Raw genomic sequence first — 19,123 nt, forward strand, 5'->3', positions numbered from 1 at the left:
TCTCTGGCAGGAGCACTGGGTGGGGTGGGGTGAGCCCCCATGCCTTGGCCAGATTTCTCTGGCAGGAGTGCAGGGGTTGGAGGGACTGCAGGTGGAAGGGGCCCCCACTTGCTGTGGCCCAGGGCCCCACAAAACCATAATCCACCTCTGGAAGAGCCCAGAGAGGCAGACTGGGACTGAGAGGCAGTGAGGGGCAGCAGCGAGGCAGATCAGACCAGGAGCCAGAAGAGGAGCAGTGGAACTAGCTGGGCAAGGAGACTCACACAGGAAAATAAGAGCAAAAAAAAAAAATCACCTGTGGGTGAATGCTTCGTAAAAAGTGATCACTCTACAGCACTCCTCATCCTCAAAGGAAACTTGCACACACTTTCTCAAGACGAGCCTGGGAGCTTAGATTCATTACTCTGCTAGACACTAAAACTCATGGACAGAACAGAGACATTGGATTTATGGCTTATTACAACAATCGCTAACTCCCTCTTTTTGTCCTATGATTGCAGAAGTGTTAACGGATCACTCTACCTCGACTGGTCCCTTACAGTATGTGCTAACTACTTATGCTAAACAATCTGTTCCACGTTGTATTTAGCTGTGATGCTGGGAGTTCCTTTCCCACATCTGACGAAGAGCTCTGTGTAGCTCAAAATCTTGTCTCTGTCACCAACGAAATTTGGTCGGATAAAAGATATTACCTCACCCACCTTGTCTAATTCTTTAGAGAGACAAGTCACTTAAACCAAACTTTTCACAGGTGGTCACTATAGTGTGTTCCTCATTTTTCTGGGTGTCTGACTTGAGACCCTGAGGTCTGATTTGCAGAAGTTCTGAGCACTCAGAACTGCAGCTGAAATCATTGGGAGCTGTGCGTGAACATGTAACATAGCAGGGGGTTGCTACTCATAAAGGGTCCACTTTACAGAGATGCTGGGCACAGCACCTCCCACTGGCTTCAATTAGAGTTGTCAGTGCTCAGCACTTCTGCAGTTCAGGCTCTATGTTGACAACAAGAGAACATATATCAAAGACTCGGATGATGAGATAAAACATACACTGTGCAGCACTCTCCAGTGTTGCCACCTCGCTTAGGTGCAGTCATTCAATTCACAGTATGAACAATGCTTCTAGACACTCAGTAGGTCCAGCATATGCATCTTTCTGTTCTTTCAATGATATTGCACCATGGTATCAATATCATTTATCTTCTCTCGCCCTTCAGGCAAGAATGACCATTCTTTCTTTTTAAAGCTAAGGAAACGTTAAGGGCCCAAGACAAATGCACAAACAAAGTATTTTGGTGTTTGATAATACACAACAAGGAACTCTTTTAATGTTCCCCTCCAGGGGTTCCATTGTATCCAAGTACTGGAGATTTTAATCCTTAACTATGCTTGTGTGTGTGTGTGTGTGTGTGTTCTAATGCAGATTTTTCATGGTTGAATGCACACTTGTTTCTTTGGCTCTGATCATTGTAGGTTAGAGGTAGCCAAAGAAAGTTTGACCCATGTTTCCACTGCACTAGAGTTGGACCAGCTGACTTTGACAAGTCGGAAACACTGGTGAGATAACAGGCATCCTCAGGAAGCAAAACCTATCGGAACACGGTGATGTCGTTGGCAAACAAACCAAATGAGCTCTGGGAAAACAAACTGTTTTCCAGCATTGTTGATCTTCCCTCAAATTAGAAACTCTGCACATCCACTTTCTGGCCCAGTTTGAGAGAGTCGTTAAAAGAGAGCAATAGTTCAAGTCTCTACTCCCCTCCCCCCCACCCCCCCCCATGCGGCACTTTATTTTGCTGTCGTTTGCTTTTTAATATACACAGTCTTCATTTGTTCCTCAACCAGAACTTAACAGGATAATAAACCAGGACTGTGTATTCATGGTCCATGGGCATTAAGTTACCCTTGTGTGCGCCAAATAGAAATCAATGTGTTCAGGCAACACGTGGAGAGCTCAGTGTTTGAGGTCTTGTTTTAAATACTTTTTTGCCTCAAGAAGCCATTTTGGGGATGAAATAATGCAAGATCTGATCTTCTTACAGTATTTCCACAATCCAGGAACTATAATGTTGTGAGAGGACTAGATCTTGCATTTCCATCTTGTAAAATGACTGCTTAGTGCCTGTGGAAAACCATGCAAATATTAGAACTTACATACACTTCTGTAACAAATCACATTTGAAGACCCAAGGAAAAGTTTTTCAAAAGTCCAATCCCATATTCAAAAGGGATTTAGGCACTTAGGATTCTGTTTCGTTGCAAGTCAGTGTGATTTAGGCTTCTAAGTCACTTACTGCTTTTGAAGATGTTACCTCTGAACTAATTTTACTCGTTCATCTTTTTTTAGGGAAGACCTACATCCCGGTAGGGAAGAAAGTGAATTTTTTCTTTTTGAAAAGGGGTGGCTGGAAATCCAATCTCCGTATCAGATAGTCTTGTAAATTTGACTTTAATCAAAAGTCTATTGCTTAGCAAACTAAAGAGATGTAAAATCGACACACAGCTGAAGATAATGTGGGAAACTCAGTTTTAGGGCTTCTCTGCAGGTGAAAGTTGTGTTAGATTTATCTTGAGTGTTTTTTTTTTCCGGGATAAACTGCCTTATGTCTACACCCAATTTTTTTGTTTTGGGTTATGTGGTGTCTCAACCATATTAATCCATTTTGGAAGTAAATTTACTGACATTCAGGATGGAGGCATCTCCATTTTGAATCAAGTTTTCTGCCTCTGGTGGTAGTCCTACTGCTATCCCACACTACTTTTCTGCAGGAGTGGCAGAAGCACCTTAAAAGTGTGTGTGTGTGGGGGGGGGGCATAGGCACCCAAACCATGGCCCTGCCCGTGCCCCAGCACTGCCTTTCCTCCCAAAGCCCTGCTCCCTCGCTGCCTGTTCCCCGTAATACTCCACCCCCTGCTCGCTCCTCTCTGCCTCTCCTTCCGTTGCTCACCCTTATGGCCAGTAAAAAGTGACTTTTAAAAGTGGGGGGGCATGGCCCCCGACCCTACCCCCGCCCATTCTCGCACCTCTGCTTTGCTGCCTATCTGGGACAGCCTATCTGTTTACCTGTGTGCCCTCTGGTGCCTACTTGACTGGAAGTCACCAGCCTGTTTACATGCCAGATGGTGTTCTTTGTGATTCTCACTCATGGTATCCAAGAGTGGGGCATGAGCGGTCATGTGGTTAGAGCAGGAGAATTGGAGCTGAGGTTACCTGGAGTAAGGCAAGGAGCAGGGCTGGAACAAGGTGGGGCAAGTCTGGGAACATGCAGGCACAGGAGCTATCCCGGTGGGTGAATGCTCTGAGCATTCTGCTGCTGCTGGGCTTAAGAGCTGGTCTGCTGACTCTTCCGTTAGGCGGTGTAGTCAATTGGGCAGCCTACTACAGGCCTGTTGCATTCATTAGGTTACGTGGAGACTGGCTCTGCTGCAGGCCCTGATCCCTGACACATGGCAAGCTCACACACCAGAGTCACATACTGCACTACACCAAGCCAATAGCAGCTATGTCCCATGCTTCAGGGTGGTCCCATGCTGAGGTTCTGGACTTCATTGCCCTCTGGGAAGAGGAAGCACTCCAGTTCCATCTTAACAGCACTTATCAGAATGCCAAGACACCCAAGATAATATCTACAGAAAGAGCTGGATGAGCTTGAAGACTAGAGGGACAGAAATGGGATGAAATTCAACAGTATGAAGTGCAAGGTCATGCACTTACAGTCTAATAAGAATTTTAGCTACAAGCTGGGGGCTTGTCAGTTACAAGTGGCAGAGGAAGAGAGAGACCAGGGCATGTGGTTTGATCACAGTTTGACTATGAGCCACTAGTGTGGTGTGGCTGTGAAAAAGCCAAATGTGATCCTAGGATGTATTAAGCAAGGCATTTTCCAGCAGAGACAGAGAAGTATTAATGCCATCGTACAAGATACTGGTAAGACTTCATTTGGACTTCACTGTCTGCAAGTCTGGTCACCCATGTTCAAGAAAGATGAATTTAAACTGGAACAGGTGCAGAGAAGAGATACTAGCATGATCAGAGGCATGGAGGGCCTGTCTTATGAGAGGAGACTGGAAGAGTTTGGTTTATTTAGTCTAGCAAAGAGAAGTCTGAGAGTGGGTATGATTACTCTCTAAGTATGTGGGGGTGCAGGAGGGGTACAATACCAGGGAGGGTGAAGAGCTCTTCACCCTAAGGGACAATGTTGGCACAAGAGCAAATGGGTATAACTATGTCATGAACAAATTCAGGCTGGAAATTAGAAGAAGGTTTCTAACCATCAGAGGGCTGAGGTTCTGGAACAGCCTTCTAATAGGAGATTTGCAAGCAAACAGCTTAATTAGTTTTAAGAGAGAGATGGATAAATTTGAGTGTGATTGTATGACGGGGCTGTTTGTGATGGTACCCTCACATAAACATATGTCCTATGTTCCTAAAGCTCATGCTTCAGGGTTTCAGCCAGCCACCAGCGGAGGTCAGGAAGGGGTACTTTTCCTCTCAAAATGTATTCTGGGATTATTTTTTTTTAATCTCCTTCCTCTGAAACATCAGGTACGGCAGGAGATGGGACCTTGGGCAGGGTAGGGCTAGGTTCTGATGGGACACTGTGCATTTTCTCTCTCTCAGGGACTTGGTTGGCTGGTTCCTGCTCACATACTCAGGATCCAACTGATTTGCCACATGTGGGGTCAGGAAGGAATATTCCCCCAGGTCAGATTGGCAGTGACCAGGGGGAGGGGGTGTTTCATCTTCTTCTGCAGCATGTGGATGCAGGTCACTTGCCAGGGTTATCTGGGTATATCTCACAGAATCCTTTCCCTGCCGTTGTGGGGGTATAGGTTCACCTGGGTCCAGGGCCGGCTCCAGGCACCCGCATTCCAAGCAGGTGCTTGGGGCGGCACCGTGAAAGGGGCGGCACTCGTCTTTCCATGGCGGCGGCAATTTGGTGGCATCTTTTCTCTGCAGGCTGCGCCGTGGCGGCAGTTCGGCAGCAGCTTTACTCTTCTGGCTGCCGCGGCGGCAATGCAGCGGCAGCTTCCGTCTTCAGACGTCCTGCTTGGAGCGGCAAAAACGGTAGAGCTGGCCCTGCCTCAGTCCCTCCTATTCTCTGCCTTTGGCACAAACTAGTCAAGTCCCCTGTGGACTGTAACACTTTTGTTCTAATGTCAGTTGTTGGGTTAGTGTGCAGCTGCTGGGTGGTGTTGGTGGCCTGTGATATAGAGGAGGTCAGACCAACTGATCTAGTGGTCCCTTCTGGCCTTAAACTCTATGACTCTGTGAAACAAATAGAGGAGAGGGGGCACTCCCAGCACCAGATCCAGTGCTGCAACAAAGGAAAGGTGCTCTGGCAGGGTTATAGAAAAGCTCTGGACGATGGGAGAGCTCACATGGTCACCATCTGCTATGAGGCCCTGAAGCATACCTTTTGCAAAGGAGGCCACCACAGGACCCCAGCTTGTGGACACCATTGAGAACGCTGAGTGGGAGGAGATGGACCCAGACGCCCATGATCTCTTCTCAAGTCATCCGCAGCCATCCAGCTGCACAACGGCCAACACATCTGCATCCGCCTGTTTGTATTAATGACCATCGGAAGTGCAGCACTTAGCTGTGTTTCCTCCATGCTGCCTGACAGCAGTTTGAAAATTGTGTTGGCTTGCAAAAGCCAGATGAATGATGGGATAAAAGTAGAAAAATCATGGGAATTTATTAGTTTGACCCCAAGTCCCAGAATTTCAGTGGCTTCTGGTAGGTATCCCATAATTCACAGTTGAAAAAAATTCCCAGAATGCATAAAGCCATGCAGCTGAGCATTGCGTTGTGGCATCTCAGCCAGAATGCTGTGCACTTATTTAAAAGAACAACGCAGTGGTGGGTGGAAACAATGATTCAAAAGGGAAGTAGCTTAACTGAGGACAATAAAGCAGTGGTTTCTTTCAGAATAATTGTTCCTGATTACTTAATGTTGAAAACATAACCTGAAACATCTTTCAAGTGTAGAGGAGCCATAAGACATCACCTTGTGTTAATCTGTATCTTTTGTTGTGTGCTTCACAGTACTCATTCATTATCACACAGAGTGGGAAGAGTGACAGGTTCTGTGGGATAGTGAATGATGGAAAGAATTTACCAAAGATTTACCAAAAAGATGCATTTCCTATTTGTATTGGGTTTCTTTCCTCCTATTCATCTTGTTGTAACGTTCTATGATTAATTCCCCCCCCCCCGCCCCGTGGCAGATGTAGATGTTTGGCCTGTTGGGGTCAAATGAGAAGCGTAAGGAGAAGGAAGACATGAGAAAACGGGAAAGGATAAAGTAACCGTGGCTGAAAGAGGGAGGAATAAATTAAAGGGAGAATGAGACCATTAAAAGCACTCCTACCACCTATGGAGTGTGCACATGCATCTGATGAAGTGGGTTCTAGCCCACAAAAGCTTATGCCCAAATAAATCTGTTAGTCTTTAAGGTGCCACTGGACTCCTCCTTGTTGTTTTTGTGGATACAGACTAACATGGCTACCCCCTGATACTTGACGCCTATGGAGTGTGCACATTTATTATTTTCCTGTGTAAGAGGCAAGATTAGCAATGACAGTAGTCGTGTCTCCTCCATCCACCGTCTGCTAAGATGTGTGCACTAGGAGAGCTGCTGTTATGGATGGGTTCAGCTTTCATTTTCCAAACTGTCCAAGTGCTGGCTAGTCCTTCACACTAAGAAAGCTGAAGACTGGTAGAAGTCATGCAATGGGATGATTTGAAAAGGAGCTGGTTAATTTAATGAGCAATAATACTTGTAGCTGCTAAAATTGAGGTGATGAAATCTTATGCTCCAGGTGATGAAATCAGCAGATTTCCACAGAGGTCAAGAAGGAATTTCTTTCCCTCATAGTACAATTGTCAGGTGTATTTGGGAGGATTTCTGTCTGCTGCTGACATAGCAGATATGTGCCGTTGCTGAACATAGGATACCATTCACCATACTAGATCAGATCAAGCATATGTCCCTGTTCTGAAACAGATTCCATCGGTGACCTGTGGAGCTGTCTCAAAGACAAAAAAGCATTTCGCGTGAGATTTTGTAACTATAGCAATGTTCAAAATGGGTGTATTTTTCAAACCCAATTCTGGGATCTCATCAATTTTTCTATCAAAATGTTACCAGAATTGTTTGAAATAGTTATCAAACTTTTAAATGTTGTCATGGTTTAAATAAGCAGTTTGATTAACATCACACAAACTTTTATGAAAATGTTGACGTTGTTGACAATATTTTACAAAAAGTTCTGGTTTCATTAAAAAGCCATTTTTCCTCAGGAAACTTTTTGTACAAAAAATTTTGGCTGGATCCAGTGGCTAGTCTCCTTTTTATCCCTCTTATGTTCGTCTCTGCCTTGAGTTGAGTTTATTTTGATGTTGGTGTTAAATCTTGCTCTCTTTTTGCTCTTGAGTGAGAACTTCTGCTCTCTTTCTTTAATTTGTTGTGTATACTATGGATGAGATGACATGCACACAGGAATCTAATCCTATCCTTATGCATGAAATATTGTTTGTTATGGAGTGTTATACTCTTTGATGGGGTATCATCGATACCATTTTTTCCCCAGTCAGCTTCAGAATGGTAGCTTTCACTCTCTTGGTCTGAAAGATTCATGATCATCTGCTGTTCACAGGAACCCTTCTCCACAGTAGCTCCACCCTCTCCTGCCAAGCACACACTTTGAAGGAAGCTGAGGTCTTGTGTATTAAACTAGACTCTAATGAATCGCAGCCCCTTGCATTACAGGTTCTCTTCGTTAACATGCAGTCTGCTGATCCACTTCAAGGCTTGATCAATAGTGGTCCTGGTCTGCTGTCATGGAGCCAAGGAGTCACCCTCATCCCTTCCAATACACTCTCACACACTTTTGGACCAGATTCTTTGCCTTACCACTTTGGAGCCAGAGTCTAGAACTGGATGTGATTCTAAGAATTCAGTGTCGCTATGGGAGACGCACCCTTTCCTGCCTGCCTCCAAATCACAGTAGTAGAGGAAATGAGCAGGATAAGTTCTTTGTCATATTGCCAGGAGTAAAATCCCTCCCCACTTTTTCATAGACCAGGGAGATAATCTGATAAATCTTTTCTATCTCCTTGCCAGTGCCCAATTGTCCCCACTGTTTTTATTTTGGTTACTTTTAAAGGGATTTAAAAATTTAAAAATCCCATGTCTGTCTGAAAGTTTTGTACCTACTACTGTTAGAAATAGCTGCTAAGATACCATGACTGAAAGAAGCTGAGGAGGTAGATTTCTCTCTCTTTTTCCTGTTGGCTTAGTTGGTGCATTTGATATCACTGTGCACATAGGCGGTTTCATTGTTTTTCACATCTGGTCAGTCAGTTGGTTTCCTTTTTGTTGTGCAAAACATCCACACAAACAAGTGTGAGAAAAACATTTAAAAAGAAAATGTTAGTGTAAAACCACAACAAATTGGCTGGTGGACTCAGGGACATGTGCTTTACCTGAAACTACTTTTAACTCGTTCTCTGAAACTGCTTAGATTTCAAGGGGACAGCAATACTCGAAATGCCCCAAATGATCAGGGCTTCCATCCCTTTCTATTAGAAACTGTTCCACAGGATTAGAGATCTTGCAGTCAGGAATGTTTCCTCATATTCAACCTACATCTTCCTTTACTTAATTTCATCCACTTACTCCTAGTAAAAGGAACTGGCCTCCCACCTGAAAAGTAGAAACCTTGGATTTGAAACACTAGGAAAATTGCCAAAATGTACAATATGTGTACATGGGGCTTGATCTTTTCTATCTGTTTTCATAATGGGAGCCATATAAGTACCTATAATGTCTTAATGTCTCTAACGTATTTATCCTCACAATACTCCTGTGAAGGAAGGAAGTGCTGCTAACCCCACTTTATGATGGGCATCTGAGGAACCGAATGACAAAGGGACTTGCCCCAGGTCACACAGAAGGTGTGTGTCAGAGGAAGAAATTGAACTGAGGTCTCCCAAGTCGCAGTCTAGCACCCAACCCATTGCGCTGTCTTCCATTCGGAATCTATCCTGACTTCATTTATACTACTCTTACTGGGAGCTAATGGAACTAAGCCCTATCAATAATGTCAGCTATGCTGGAGACAGAGCTGTGTAGCACAGCTGAGGTACTACAGTGTGCAATGCCATTGACTGCCATTTGGGGGAGGCTGAAACTTCTGCAGTCTCTGGACTCAGGATGTCATACAGGTGGCTGCCCTGAGTCATCCTGGCTCTGAAGCCCATAGACTCCAAGGCAGCAGAGGGGGGAGGCACAAAGCATGGAATACAGATTCCTGTAGGACCAGTTCTCTCTTGATGTGGAGTATAGGGCTCCCTGCAACCACAGTCCTTCCCTGCTGCTTCTAATTCTCCAGGACCAGCAGTGTACATGTGGGTGGGCAGGTGGGTGTAGCGTAGTCCTGACTTAGTTGTTGGTGGATGTCTGATAGGAGGGAGGTGGGTTCTGTGCTTGTGGTGGAGTTTTCTGACCTGGGGGTGGGGGTGTGATGGAGGTGTTGGGGTGCGGGGGAAGGTTGCAGAGCTGAAGGGCTGGTTTTGAGATGTGGAGAGGTTAGGTAGGAAGTAGAAGGGCTTTTGGATAGGTATGGGGGTAGGGTTGCCACCTGGCCGTGTTTTCCTTGGATTGTCCCTTTTCCTGAAGTAGCTGTCCTGGGAAATGCTCAGTACGCACAGCCGGCTGTCTAGTTTTATGGGCTCTCAGAATCATCCTGGTCGTCCTGGTTTTTTGTACTTCAGAGGTGGCAACCATCAGGGTGGGTCTCGGGGGATGGGGGGGAACAGGGTCTGCACTGATTGGGTTGGAGGAAGCTGAGAAGGTTTGGGGAGGTTCTGAGCTCGGAGTGAGATGTGCTGGGTTTACAGAGTTGAGTTCAGGGGAAATCCTTTAGTGAATGAGGATGGGGGTGACTTGGTGGTGAGTGTGGGAATAGGGAGACAGCAAGGAGATGATAGGGTAGAGCTAGCTGTGAGGGAGGGAGAGAGGTTGGGATGAGGAGAGAACTGTGTTCTCCCACACTGAGCTTTATGGTGAAGTGTCTCCGTTTTTCACTCTGAAGAGCAGAGCACTGACATGGAAGAGGGCATTCCTTCCTCCCTGCCCCCCCCCCCACCTCACTTCCCCATATCCCATCCAAAGGACTTTCCTGTAACACCTCCCCAGGGCTACCCCAGTTCTTTACTTTCAAATATGATTAACCTTGAGGGGTTATTTTGGGCACCAGCTACCACTGGGTTTTCCCCATGTGTTTCCCCATGGGTAACTCCACTTATTTCAAGTTACTCGTGACTCTCAGTATTGACAGTGAGATCAGAATAAGACCCATTGTCCAAAGGTTTTGACTGTTTCTAAATTGCCTGTCTCTCCCTCTGCATATTGCCTCCTTCAACCTCTGACAAATACTGTTTTCACTTGGCCACTATCCACAGCAGTAGGAGAGAAGGGGTTAATATTGACCCCCAAGCAATAATAACAGGAAAAGCACATTTCTTCCTTGCACCTGTGCGCTGTCCAGTGGGCATTCTATTGTTCATGCAGTCACAGTGGATCTTTTTCTCTTTAGAGGTTAAATAGCTCTAGCAGCCAGCTGTTCTGTCTTCTGTGCTTTTACCTCCTCTCACAATTCCAGGTCTTTGTGTTCTAGAAACAATTAGGAATAGAGAAATCATTGGAGTTGACCTGATCTGGCCCCACCTCCTGTTTACTGAAGTGTTTAAAAATAAACAACAAAACCGTCTTTTCCTTTAAAGGAAGGGATTCCACTCCTTTCTTCCATTAATTTGTCTAGTACCTCTTGGCTGGCTTATTTATCCCTGTGACTATCTGCTGATATCTTCTAGTACAGTGTAGCATTTACTGCATTTGAGGAGCCCTGTTCTGGCAAAAAAAAACCCAAAAACAAAAAAACCCACCTCTCCAAAAATGGGGAATGTTTGATTTCTTTAAGAGGTGTACAATACCACATGCAGAGGGGACCGAGTACAGATTCTTTAGGCTCTATGCAGAGACTGGCGTAGATTCTAAACAGGTTTAGAAATGAGTATTTTCAAACCCTTAAGTAACAATTACATGGGCTGCACAGGCGCTTCTTAAAGTTTGGTTCTGTGCTGAAAACTGACTTCTGGAACACACGAGGTGAATGTGTCCTTTCCCCCTCTCGTGCCCACTTCACAAAACGTGTCTCCTATTGATAGCAGTGAATGGAGTTCCTTCTTTAGCACAGAGTAGAGACTCTTTGTAAAGCTCGTTCTTGGTGACAGAACCCAGGATTTCTTACACCAAAGCACAGGCCTCTAGCACTTCAGCTGAAGGAGAAACTTCATTAGCTTCTAGAAATAGTAAGTTCTTATTCTTTATGCAGACCTGTAACACTGAGCATGTTATACAAGCCCCCTATCAAGGGTCCTATTGAGTGTCTTACTCAATGTTTTTGCTCCCTAGGCATATTTCAAGTCTCATCCACCCACCTCAGTGATGTGGCAGAACAGCACAGCTAAGAGATGGTGCGCTGGAGTCTATTCATCTACAGAAGTGTTTACCAAGTTCCAAACCGTTGAAGACTTGGTACCCCATAAATAGAACAAGTTAGAAGAGTAGAATAGACAGTAGGTTACAAGGGTGAGCTAGCCAAGAGAAACTGTTCCAGATCAACTAATTTGATCTGCAGAACCTATTACTAGTAACAATGTGCCATCAGTAAAGAACTCAGGCTGAGTCTGTAGGGCTGGCAGATAGGAGGAAAAATCTTTTAACTTTGAATTGATCCCATTTGCTTTGGAAATCATTGTGCAACAAGCATGGCTTCAGATGCAGTTTACTGGGCTTCTTTGATTTGTATTACACCTATTAGCTGATTATAGATTTCAACAGGCCCACTTAGGCAATAAAGAAATCTTCCCGAAAAGCAACCTTTAAAGACTGTAAACAAGGGAGTCTAATTGGGGGCACAGCAGGACCGTCAGCGGTGCCTTTATGAGCTAACAGAATAAACTTTTTTTCTTTTCTTGTTGTTATACATTTTTTTTTGTGCTCGTTCACCAGCTAATTTTGATAGAATTTGCAGGGCTCCAGGAGAAGGCTGTGCTGCCCTGCAATCTAACCCCCCCCCCCCCAGTATAAAGCACAGCTCCACCTGATCAGAGTAAAAACGAATTTTGGAGAAAATGCCTTTCTCAAGGGTTTTGCTGATCTCCAGTGCAAAGCTTCCCAAGATCACTTATCAAAATCTGAAAGCTGCAATCATCACCAAATTCTTCACTCAAATGGACTGACTCAGCAGCAGCAGCTCTGCATCTGTTCCCTGGCTGAACAAATTTACGTATGTTATCTAGGGAAGGTCAACACATGATTCATCAGCATCTGCAGGCACTTCAGTCTTATGTATTTTATGTTGAGGCGAGAGAATGAAACTCTGCATCCAGTAGCCTGCAGATTGAGTAAAGTTGTCTTTCCTTATTAGAACAGCCTTCTGTTCCCTCTTTCAGTGATGGATCCTGCTGGAGAGAGCTTTCTTGTGGCACAGCAGTGAGTGAAACCAGCACAACATGTTCAGTGTGGAGGACCTCCTGATTTCTCATGGATACAAATTGTCCAAAACCCCCCCTGCTTCGTACGAGAACAGAAATGATGGATACCAGCCTGAGATTACAGAGAATAGAACTAGTCGGGGAACGCTGAATGGGTTTGAGACAGACTCTGGAGCCTACATTTACACCAAGAAACCACTGGCAAAAGGCAACTTGAGCAGCAGCGAAGGCAGTCATGGGAGCCAAGGGAGGCATGCTGGTCCCGGTTACCACCCAGACCTCCAGGGTTTGTCTACTTTTCATACTTCAGAAGCGGGGTAAGTGTCTGTGTCACTGTCATGCCATGGCTTGGCTTTCTGCTCTCTTCCCTTTCATTCTGGCAGATAACTGAGCATGACTTCAGCCCCCCTTACCCTCTACCTGTGATGAGTGAACATTTGTGTGCTTTCGTGCCCGTCAATGCACTGAAACGTTACATGATGCAGCACGCTAACATTAACATGCCTTTTTGTAGTGTGTAGCCTTTATCAAAACAGCAGAGGGAAGGGGAGGGGGCAGTTTAATGAACCAGTAACAAACACCCTTTACAAAAGGCCTTGCTGGTGTGGAGGAGAAGCTCAGGTCACATAGGATATGTCTGCACAGAAACTAGATACCCACGGCTGGCCTGTGCCAGCTGACTCAGGGTCATGGGGCTCAGGCTTGTGTGGCTGTTTTATAGTTGTGTAGACTTCAGGGCTAGGGCTGGAGCCTGAGCTCTGGGACCCTTCCACCCTGCAGGGTCCTAGAGCCTGGGCTCCAGCCCGAGCCCTGAAGTCTACACAGCAATGAAACAGCCTCGCAAGCCTGAGTCAGCTGGCATGGGCCAATTGCAGGTGTCTAGTTCCTGTGTAGACATATCCTATGTCTACAATGTAAACCTGGGTTAGTCGGACTCAAGTTAGCTGACCCATGTCAGGAACCCTGGGCATTTTAACCCTAGGTTAATCATTTTCTGACCTGTGCTTGAATCAAGGGATCTGGTGTGCACACTGCAGTGCACAGACCTGAGTCAAAGTAAACATATCCCAAAGTGCCTAGCAACTCCCCGGTGCGGACATCCTAGCTCTAGGAACATGGTGCATTGTGGGAAAACTCTACTGCCCACTCAGTGCTCTTGGTGGGACTCAGGTGCCCGTATGGAGCACATCAGTACATAAAGCTCGTAATTAGTTCCTTTGGTGGCTGTCTCAGCAGAATGACTGACTGTAGTTTGAGAAGGCTTTATACTGAACCACCCTGTAACCTAAGAATTGAGCTCAGGCTAGGCTGAGTCACATAGGCAAAAAAACACCCAGGTGCACCTGTTCTGAGGATAATTAGGACACCAGTCTCCAGGGCTGGCAAACTGTTCAAATGAAACTTTGCAATTCTTAATGTTTAAAATGGGATGCTCAGTTAAGGGGTTTGTGTGTTGGGCTGGTTTTTTATTTATTTTTGTCTGTTTTGAGGTTTGAGATAAAATGTAGGTTTCAGAGGAAAAACACCCAAACACCCCAGCCTAGCTGTTGCCAGCTGCAGAGCAGTGAAGTGCATCCCCAGGGCTTGGGGTGCAGTTGCTCCAACACCCCCTGGGGATCCCTTATCCCTGCCCTCTCTGCACCCCAGGAGGCAGGGCTAGGGGATCCCCAGGAGGCTATGGTGAAGTTCTGGGGCTGGCTCCCACTCACGGCCCTTACAGTGCACGCTGCCCAGGTGTCTATGCACACGAAGCCCCAGGAAGTCCAGAGGGGGCTTGAGAGAAAGGGCCAGAGAACAGAGCGGGACCAAGCATGGCCCTGGAGGGAGGGGGGAGCGGTCAAGGTGTTGGTGGGGTCATCCCTCCCCCGGCTGTGCTGAGCCAGGAACTCTGCTGCTCCCCCTCCCTGCAGGGCAACACTTGGTCCCTGCTCTGCTCTCTGGCCCTTGCTCCCAGGACTCCTGCCCTCCATGGGGCTGTGTGTGCAGGGGCACCTGGGCTGCATGCACTGTGATGGCAGAAAGTAGGAGCCAGGCTCAAAACTTCCCTGCAGTGCAGAGGAGCTGTAGCTGCTATCGCAGGAGGCTGCAGGGAATTTTTGGGACTGGTTCCCACTCACTGCCCTGACAGTTCACACAGCTGGGCACCCCTGCACAAGCAGCCCCAGGAAGGGCAGAGTCCCAGCTTAACACGGATTCAGACCCTCCAGCCCTGCAGGTCTTGGGACCCTGGGTCCAAGCCCTAGGTTAGCACAATTGGTGTGTGGTCGCAAGGGGGGTTTGGCTTGAGCCTGGGCTCACATTGCCTTTTTTGTTCACTATTGGGATGTTTACACAGCAAAAATTTTGCTTATGAAAATGAATAGTTGTAAAATGCAATCCAGCTCCTTATTTCTCATGTGTGCATCGATCCCTGGTGGATATCCAGCTGAATGCAGCTACTTCTGGGGGAGTTCCCTCACCAAAGAGGGTCACAATCTTTATTTTTAGGCAGCTCTCATGGAGCAAATATGAGAAAGTGTCTGTAAGTTCTTGTTAAGGCAGCTCAAACTCAGTGGAAGCCCTTGTCATCACTTCATAAAATGTGCTTGCACCACTGCACTTCCCGTCGTGTAGCGTGTGCACTTTTGAACTGGAATAAAATGGACAGGAAGGACTCTGTCTAGAGCGCGTATTCAGTAGTTAAGTTTTTGTAGCCACTTGTATGCTAAAAATGAACAAAGGGAAGAGGCTGGGAAGATATTTAAAGCAAGGCCAAATATCCTGGGCGGTTATCAGAAAAAGAGGGTCAGTTTCCTCCCCACCTTCCTCTGTCCAAAGGGTTTGGAAAGTGTTAAGGTCCTGAGTGAGCAAACGGGATCTTGTCTTGGGACATTCTCCTCCAGTGCTGGCCTTCAGTAGCACTGCAGTGCTGCACCCCCTGGCTGCCAGACTTTTCTCCTCTCTCCTCCACATCTCCTCCACTTGCAGGTCACCTGTAAGCTGTTGATCTGGGCGCAGAAGTGTTCTTTCTCCCCAACTAGAATTACTGAAAGGAGCAAATTCAACAGGTGGGCAGGAGCAGTAAGGCAGCCGGTGAGCTCAAAAGGATCTCTGGTCTAGATGTGGTTCCAAGCTTGTTTGGCCCCTTTTGGAGAGAGAGAGAGAGGGATGGTCTTTAAAGAATGAGGATGGGGAACCAGTGGAGGAGGTTCTTTTAAGAGCAGGCTTTCCCTCAGTTGAAGGGAGAGAGACTAGTCGTCAGCAGCAAAGTAATATACTACTAGAGGTAGAAAAAATGGCAAATGAGGAGGACAGAACATGTGGAAGGGAGAACATGGTTGGACTTGGAGCTGGGCCCATGAGGAGGAGAGAGAAAATTAGGGTAAGTACGTTTAGGGCACATCAACATTACAAGAAAATACTAGCTTGCTTGTCTGCCATAGCCAAGATGTAGGGGGAATGTCCTTTAATGCTAGTGTGGATGGGGAAAATACGGCATACTGGCTGTGGTATCTTTTAAAAAAGAGTAGAGTTAAAAAACAGGACTGGGTGTCCACTCAGTGTGTCCCTCCCTAACCTCTCATGAAATGGGAAGTAATGGAGTAGAACCTGTCTGTTTACACTGTATTTAATATTAAATCTTATTTTTAAAAAGCTCCCTTTTGCCCCTTAAAGTAGGGACCCAAATATTGGGCCTGAACAGCTGTAGTTGTGTCCCTTTCGTTAAAATGGCTACCTCTCTTTTTACATGCAGCAAGTCCTATTACACACCAGCCCTACCAGGAAATCTTACAAGCCCTAGCAGTTATTGTCTATGGAAAGCATTTTGTTTAAACTCTCATGTTTTCTGTTTTGCAATGTGTTTCTCTTGCATCCGGAGAGAAATATTAGGGCCGGTACTGCAATCACTTGGTCGGGGGATGATCTTGCAGACTCTCTCTCTCTCTCTCTTCCAAATGGGGACACTCAGACGCCTCTAGAGGGCAGAGTTTATTTTTTTTCTTTCAGCTACTGATCTAATTAATGTTGGTAGCTAATTGGGTTGGTTGCTGATGGAAATTCAAACCGTCCCCATCCTGTCATTGAGCAATGGCTTTCTCTTGTGTCATTGTTTCTCCATCTTTGGAAATGATTTTTTGTGTGTGTCCTCTATTCTGCACCCCCCATATAAGGCCTTTGCTCCCCCTTACTCTTGCTTCGCACCACCCCCTTCAGACTCCCTCCCTTGAGCCCTAAAACAATGTTAAGGAAAGATGACCCTTTCCTTTCCCAGACTGCAGCAGCTGGCCTCACTGGCTGAAAACCTGAGATGGGGTAGAGCAGAAGCCTCTGTTAAGCAGTGGGTTTCCTCTTGGGGCTGGGAGCCATGGCCCCACTTTTTACTGGCTGTAAGGATGAGCAATGGGGGGGGTGGGGAAAGGGCCAGAGAGTAGTGAGCGGGGCCATGGTCTTGGGGGGAAGAGGCAGCACAGGTGCAGGGCCTTGGGAGAAGGGGTGGTGCAGGGGTGGGGCCATGGTTCAGGCACTGGTGGCCCTCCACTTTTAGGGAGCTTCCACTGTTCCTGTCCTGGGGAGCTGGTGGTTTGAATTTCAGTGGGGGACAGTGGTACTAAGGTCACATGGCTCCTCCCTAACCAACTGGAGCAGTGGATGTAGAAGCAGTAGTGGTGAAGCTTGGAAGCTGCTCCTGTCCTCTCAAGCTGCAGCTGATCAGCATGGATCAGGGGCATAGCCTCAGGTGGGCTGCGACTCACCCACTTAGCATCCAGGCCCACCCAAATCGGGGCCAGAGCCCCCCCAATCCACGGGCTGGGAGGCGGTGAGTTATCCCAGGCTGGGGTGGGTCTGGGCAGGGCTAGTGCTGGGGCTGGAGAGCGGGGCAGCAGCACGTGGTGTCGGCAGGAGAGGGACTTGGGCAGCCGGATGAATAGACACCGCGCTGGGGGCGGGAGGGGTGGGCGGAGCTCGAGCTCCAGCGGGGCCCCCATCCGCCCCATGGCTATGCCTCGCAGCCTGTGTGCTCTGAGCAGTCTCCTATTCTGGCGCTTGCTGAGCAGTAAGGGCCAGCTGGAGGGGGCGGGGAGAGGCGGGCTTTTCATCCCTCCTCCTCCCCCTTCTCCCACCCTCCCCCTGTCATTGCCTGCCCACCCGAAAGTCAAAGCCGACCCAATTTTCCTGTCATAGGTATGCCACTGGCAGGGATCCTAGTTTTCCGTGATAAAAAATTTTCTGACTTAAAACAACCTAAAAATCCACGTTTTTCCACAAGTAAAAGGAAATGCTGAGCTTTAGTTTTCCCAGGCAGCTGGGGTTCGAGTAGTCAGCCCCGCGTGATACTTTCAGCAATACTGGGACTTTCAGTAAAGTTTAATTAATAATTGATATATGTTTTTATTTTTTCGCAAAATATACAAACTAAAGATTCGCTGTAAAAACACAAATTCCGTGTTTTTCCACGGAGAACGGATTTTTAGGATCCCTGCTGATCCGTGATTAGCAGAACTGCCCCCAGTCTGGGATATAGTAGATTATGGAGACCTGTAAAAAAAAAAAAACTACGTAATTCCTGCAGTTGTGAGGTGAATTTAAAGCCCTGTGACTTCCTCCATGAGAGAGGCCATAAAATGGATGTAAGAATATTATTCATGCGGTGTGTTGAGAACTAAGTAGCTAATAGACATACAGTGTTTTGAACACCAGATACTGCACAGTGATTATTATTAGTGTAACCAAGTCACACTTGTAAATTCTGATGGATGATGACCAGAGACCATGCAGCCTAGCGTATAGTATTGGCCTCCTATTTGCAAAGGCACTGAGTTGAAATACTGCTAGAGTTGCTCTTTTGTTTAAAAAATTTCCAAAATTGTGTTTAAAAGTTTGTCATCGGTGTAATTTCAGATGGAACTAATTCACGCCACATCTAGGGAAATAATCAAAGAAACTCTGATCCAGAATATTTCCAATGTGGGGTTGTTGTTTTTTTTTTTAAATAGAGAGACAGCAAATGGGCTTGACAGCACATGTGTACTACCTATAGGAACGGCTCTGTTAGAAAAGAGTTTTTACCATATAGGTCGTGAGCCTGTAAATACTATCCAACATGATACTCCCATGGGTCCCCCCATGCTTATGGGACTAAGCACTACAGCACCAGGGAGTACGCCGTGTTTGCAGGACTGGGTCCTGAATAAGGCATATTTAGAACTCGCACCGGACCTCTATCCAAAGATCTCAAAGCGCTTTACAAAGGTGGGTATTAGCACAAATTTAAGACACAGGGAGGTTAAGTGGTTCAAACAAGGCCACCCTACAAGCTACTGGCAGAGCGGAGAATAAAATCTAAGTCTCCTGACTCTACTCTCCAGCTCTTAATGGATTGGCTAATAAGCTTTCCTTATTACTGATTTATTCTGTTAAATATAGTGGCCGACATTTTCAAAAATGTCTGGTGATTTTTGGTGCCTCCGTGATTGGACACCCAACTGAAGAGGGCAGGTGTACTGTAGAACGTTTTTGCGTTCGTATCACCAGTTATATTCCAAGTAGTGTAGGGCAGAATTGCACAGTAAGC

At 46.4% G+C, this 19,123-nt stretch overlaps 1 protein-coding gene across 6 annotated transcripts in view; it reads left to right on the top strand.

Moving 5' to 3' along the window:
• Nucleotides 1–19,123, top strand: part of JCAD (junctional cadherin 5 associated) — an 82,418-nt gene that overhangs the window by 50,193 nt on the left and 13,102 nt on the right. For 5 of the 6 annotated variants that reach the window (XM_074946154.1, XM_074946158.1, XM_074946157.1 and 2 more), the window contains one exon: nucleotides 12,529–12,887. The exons of the other annotated variant lie outside the window; for it this stretch is intronic. In XM_074946154.1, coding sequence (XP_074802255.1) covers nucleotides 12,589–12,887 — 299 coding nt within the window. In that variant the 5' untranslated portion in view covers nucleotides 12,529–12,588. The remainder of the gene's footprint in view (nucleotides 1–12,528; nucleotides 12,888–19,123) is intronic. 6 annotated transcript variants of the gene reach the window in all.

The sequence above is a fragment of the Natator depressus genome, chromosome 2, assembly GCF_965152275.1.
Source record: "Natator depressus isolate rNatDep1 chromosome 2, rNatDep2.hap1, whole genome shotgun sequence".
Lineage (NCBI taxonomy): Eukaryota > Metazoa > Chordata > Testudines > Cheloniidae > Natator > Natator depressus.